At 43.4% G+C, this 4,844-nt stretch overlaps 1 protein-coding gene across 1 annotated transcript in view; it reads left to right on the top strand.

Annotated features, from left to right (window-relative positions):
* The window catches only part of ppp1r14aa (protein phosphatase 1, regulatory (inhibitor) subunit 14Aa), a 20,066-nt gene extending 15,715 nt beyond the window's left edge, over nt 1-4,351 (top strand). Inside the window, exons 2-4 of the mRNA XM_060913080.1 lie at nt 1,699-1,779; nt 1,867-1,899; nt 2,929-4,351. Of these exons, the coding sequence (XP_060769063.1) occupies nt 1,699-1,779; nt 1,867-1,899; nt 2,929-3,084 (270 nt within the window). The 3' untranslated portion in view covers nt 3,085-4,351. The remainder of the gene's footprint in view (nt 1-1,698; nt 1,780-1,866; nt 1,900-2,928) is intronic.
* Nucleotides 4,352-4,844: the final 493 nt, after the last annotated feature.

The raw sequence follows: 4,844 nt of genomic DNA, 5'->3' as shown, positions 1-4,844 counted from the left end.
TCGTGTGTAGGAGTGTGTTCTTTCTGCACAGTGTAGCCCACAGCGCTGCAGATAAACATAACAAACGTTATAAATGAGGCGAGAACGAATTCTCCATGAGCAAGTTATCTGTAGGCAGCAGGAGGAACATTCTAGAAACATTCCTTTCATTCCTTTTTCACCCACTTCGACTAAACCGTGGCACACTCATCATACCGACATAATTAAAGGTGCAGTGTGTCAGGTTTAAAAGTGGTCCTCGACGTTTACTAATCATCCCGTTTCAAAGAAGCAGAAAAACTGTGATTTGCCGTAATGCCTCGTCTCTGACAGTCAAGGACTTTTTTTTTTGTCTTAACTTCGAGAAATATGAGGGATCAAACTTGATAAACAGACGTTCCACAATGAACGTAACTATAAATGGATAAAAAGTATGCTCAGAAGTGCTGGGGGGAGTTTGAATTTCACTTCCTTCCATGTTGATTTTTCTGATCGCTAAGTGTTTTGTTCCCCTTATACCGCCAGTGATTTATTATTTATTTATTTTTTCCTTTAACTGAACGTCACTTTACACTTGATCCAGTTATAGTTCCATTAATGACAGGGAACATCCACAGAAAGCAAGTTTGTTCTCAGCGCAGGAGTCTGGAGGTGTTTTGTTGCGAGTGTGTTATTAGCACGCTTATAAGCGCTCCTTGTTTGTTCACAGCGTTAGCTTTGTGGCTTTGTAACTTCGGACTTGATGTGAAATTGTGATGTCATGAATGGTGCGCGTTTTATGAATTACTGGTGATTTATTTCTAGCTTTTCGTCTCATGGGAGAGGCTGGAATGCTCATTCTTCTTCCATTCGGAGTGGTTTGCGATGGTGCAGGGGCGAGTCGTCACTCTCGCAGGGCTTTATATGGAGTCGGTGTGTGTGTGTGTGAGAGAGAGAGAACGAGAGACACATTAGCTGGTAGGAGTGTGTGTGATCCCTGCGCAATGTGAGAGATAAGTGCATAATGGATGCATAACCTGTGGCCTTTTCTCATTATTTCTCTCTGCCCTTAAACACACTGTATGACCACCCCACCCCCGCCACACACGCTCTGCGCATCTCTCACACACATGCACAGAGGCGATGGGCAAAGGCCATATAAGGAACGGTGCTTGCTTCCTCATGGGGGATCCCAGACTTCCTGTTCCACAAAAAACACCAATACACACATGCGTGATTACATTACAGTACCCAAGTAAGGCAGTGTAGTGTGTTTTTGTGTATGTGTATACAATCGTATGCTTATGTTTACACATGCTTAGCGTGCAGTCGTGAGAAAAGCTCTGTATGCACCTTGGAATTTCTGCACGACTGACCGTCTAAACAAAATCCACCAGACCAAGAGCATTTTGATGACACCTTGACTCTGCCCATGTTGGGAAACTTCCTGACAGCTTCACCTCTGACTCTTACAAAGCGCTGACACTGGAGACTCCTTCCGTCCATGTGAAATCTCTCACTTGTTAAGTCTGCTCTGGTTAAATCAAACACCCGAGGATGTGTTGAAGAGTGGTGTGATGGAAAATGTCCATGACGACGCCTCAGACTCGCACTGAGGGAGAATCGCTGGACCACACACACACACACACACACGTGGAGTCTGAGATCAGTGATCATGCAGTGTCCACATGCGACTGACACACACATAGAGCCTGATGTGTGTGTGTGTGTGTGGTGCAGGAGGATGAAATGCCAGAAGAGATTGACATCGATGATTTACTGGATCTGCAGCGTGATGAAGAAAGAGCACAGAAACTTCAGGTGTTTTTAACGTTTCCTTCAACAAAATAAAATCAGAAGGATTCACTTTCACACAATATTTATATTACTCACTGTTCTGTGCTGTAGGAGCTGCTGCACACCTGCAGGAATAACACACAGGTACGAGCTTCTGTCTGTCTGTCTGTCTGTCTGTCTGTCTGTCTGTCTGTCTGTCTGTCTGTCTCTTTCTTTGTCCGTCTCTCTCTCTCTCTCTCTCTCTCTCTCTCTCTCTCTTTCTGTCTGTCTGTCTCTTGGTGTCTCTCTGTCTTTCTTTTTCTCTCTATCTTTATCTTTGTCTCTCTCTCTGTCTATTTTATCTTTCTGTCTATCTCTTTCTGTCTGCCTGTCTCTGTCTGTCATTTAACACTCATTTCCTTCATTCCTTCACTCTCAGCTCTCTCCATTTCTCTCCCATTTTTGATGACACAGTACAATGTTTTCAAACCATCAGGAAAACGACGAAAAAAAAAAAGAGAAGCTTCATAACTGGACTGAACAGCAACAATTATATAAAGATGATGCTGATATTTCATCAGGTTTTTTTTTTCTCATCTTTTTTTGTCTCCTAACTTTCTAAAGGAACCTGCACTGACTGACACTCGCTTGTACGTTTCCAACAACGATCATTTGTTTTCTCTCTCTCTCTCTCTCTCTCTCTCTCTCTCTTTCTCTCTCTCTCTCTCTCTCTCTCTCTCTCTCTCTCTCTCTCTCTCTCTTCCCCCCCTTTCTCTCCCATCTGTTCCCAGTGTTGAACACAGAGTTTGACATTGAAGTGACAGTGAATCAGTAAATGTTTATTTCCAGAAGACAGTACGGAGGGTTGGAGGTTCGACAGATTAATGTGATGGACACTGATGATGATCCGTGTTCGTCTCCTTATTTGTTATGCTTGTGCGTATTTCCATCATGATTCACAAACCTCCTGTAGAGCTGTGTGGTGTGAAAGGTCGAGGGTGTGTCCGGTTCTGTAGGAATCGACATGAGTTTGTTTGAAATAAGAAGTTTGGCTGAAGAGTCGCTGGTGTTCATGTTCACATCCTCACACACGCCGTCTCGTCTCTGCTCCATCAGCACAAAGACGTTCTTTAACTAGAGCTCTGTAACATTGTTCATGTTCAGGATGTGTGTGTGTGTGTGTGTTCCACACAGCCATTCATCAGTGAGCTCCTCCAGATGCTGCATGGCCTTCACAAACAGGAAGAGCTCCAGAAAGAAGGCATCGGCCATCCTGATCTCCATGGTAACCCCCATCACCAGAGAGGCCAACAACAGCACCATCAGCCACGAACCCACCAGACTCTCTAGCCATATTCCATAATGCATTGCAGCAGCTAACGACACCACTCCCCGAACACGTCGCTGATCCACGGACTGGTGACATCACCACCACCACGACTGGGCCATTTCCTGTAATCACGCTCACACCTCAATAGAGAGATCTAAACCTTTTAACATCTCAGTTTAGAGACATTTTCCGAACCACATTAAACCCTTCCACCACTGACACAAGGGTTTGATATCATTCTGTATGAAGTAGGCGATAATATTCGGGTGAGATTTGACATGTCTGATTATAATTGCGCAAAATCTAATTGACAAAAAGTTCCCTGAAATAGTTAGCCAGCCACAAGGGGGCAGCATCACCTAATCAGGAACAATTTTTTTTAATCAAATGCCTTTTCAAACTGACTTTTATAATCATTTGTAAATAATATCTTCGTAAACTCATCAGATGAGATCAGCGTTACACACAGGAGTTAGTTCTTCTGTCACTAAAGGACCTGCTACACGAACACTAATAAATCGATGTGACCCAATAAGAGTGTTAATGCTCTATTTCCAGATGTTAACAATATAATAAAGCTGTGAATCAAGGGACTCTGAATGTGTCTTTTAGAATTTTGATGATTTTTAGGGGTTTGTCATGATAACTTCAAATTTACCAAGCAGTCAAAAATAGCTAGAAAAGATTCGCTGAGAAAATTAGCTAACCTGCTTCGCAAACTTAAAATAATGCTAGACAGGAAGTACACAAGCTAACATTACTTGTATACATATATTTTACAACACAAATTAAAGTGTTTTGCAACAAAATTGGGTTTTATTTCAGGAATTTGCTGATCATCTTTGCATTAATTCATCAATGACTGAATTCTGGTAGGTTTCAGACACATTGCTGAATTTCTGAAGTGCACTATCTTCTGAGAAACAATCCAGCGTGGAGTAAATCGTGTGATTAATGTTTGGTCACAGTTGAGAGACGGTTTCACGGATTATAATCACAGCACTTGAGCTCCAAGTGAGTTCTGTTGAAGCTGTGTTACTTATGATCACCACCAGAGGGCAGAATAGGACAAAGAAACAAGCACTTGAAGGTTCCATGATGTTCATTCAGCTTCAGTCAGAGATTGATCCTGATCAGGGTTGCAGTGGATCTGGAGTCTGTATACCCTGGTTTGGACAAAATTGTGCATCTAGGACATAGACGAGAACTGGAGGAAACCCAGGGAGAACATAACACAAGCACTGCTAAATCGCCCAAACTGTTAAATAAAATTGTCGAACATTTGAACCTTTCCTGTTTGATTGTCTCTTTTTTGGAACCATAAAAGATTTCCTGTCGAAATTTACAACATGTTCTTCCATGGTTTTGTTGAATACTCAATTCTGATTGGTCAGTTATTGCATTACTAACATTGGCCACTAGGTGGAGTTTCTCATCTCATCTCATTATCTCTAGCCACTTTATCCTTCTACAGGGTCGCAGGCAAGCTGGAGCCTATCCCAGCTGACTACGGGCGAAAGGCGGGGTACACCCTGGACAAGTCGCCAGGTCATCACAGGGCTGACACATAGACACAGACAACCATTCACACTCACACCTATGGTCAATTTAGAGTCACCAGTTAACCTAACCTGCATGTCTTTGGACTGTGGGGGAAACCGGAGCACCCGGAGGAAACCCACGCGGACACAGGGAGAACATGCAAACTCCACACAGAAAGGCCCTCGCCGGCCCTGGGGCTCGAACCCAGGACCTTCTTGCTGTGAGGCGACAGCGCTAA

This window comes from Neoarius graeffei, chromosome 28 (assembly GCF_027579695.1).
Source record: "Neoarius graeffei isolate fNeoGra1 chromosome 28, fNeoGra1.pri, whole genome shotgun sequence".
Classification (NCBI taxonomy): Eukaryota; Metazoa; Chordata; class Actinopteri; order Siluriformes; family Ariidae; genus Neoarius; species Neoarius graeffei.
The sequence above is the reverse complement of the archived record's forward strand: the minus strand, read 5'-3'. Positions and strand labels throughout refer to the sequence as shown.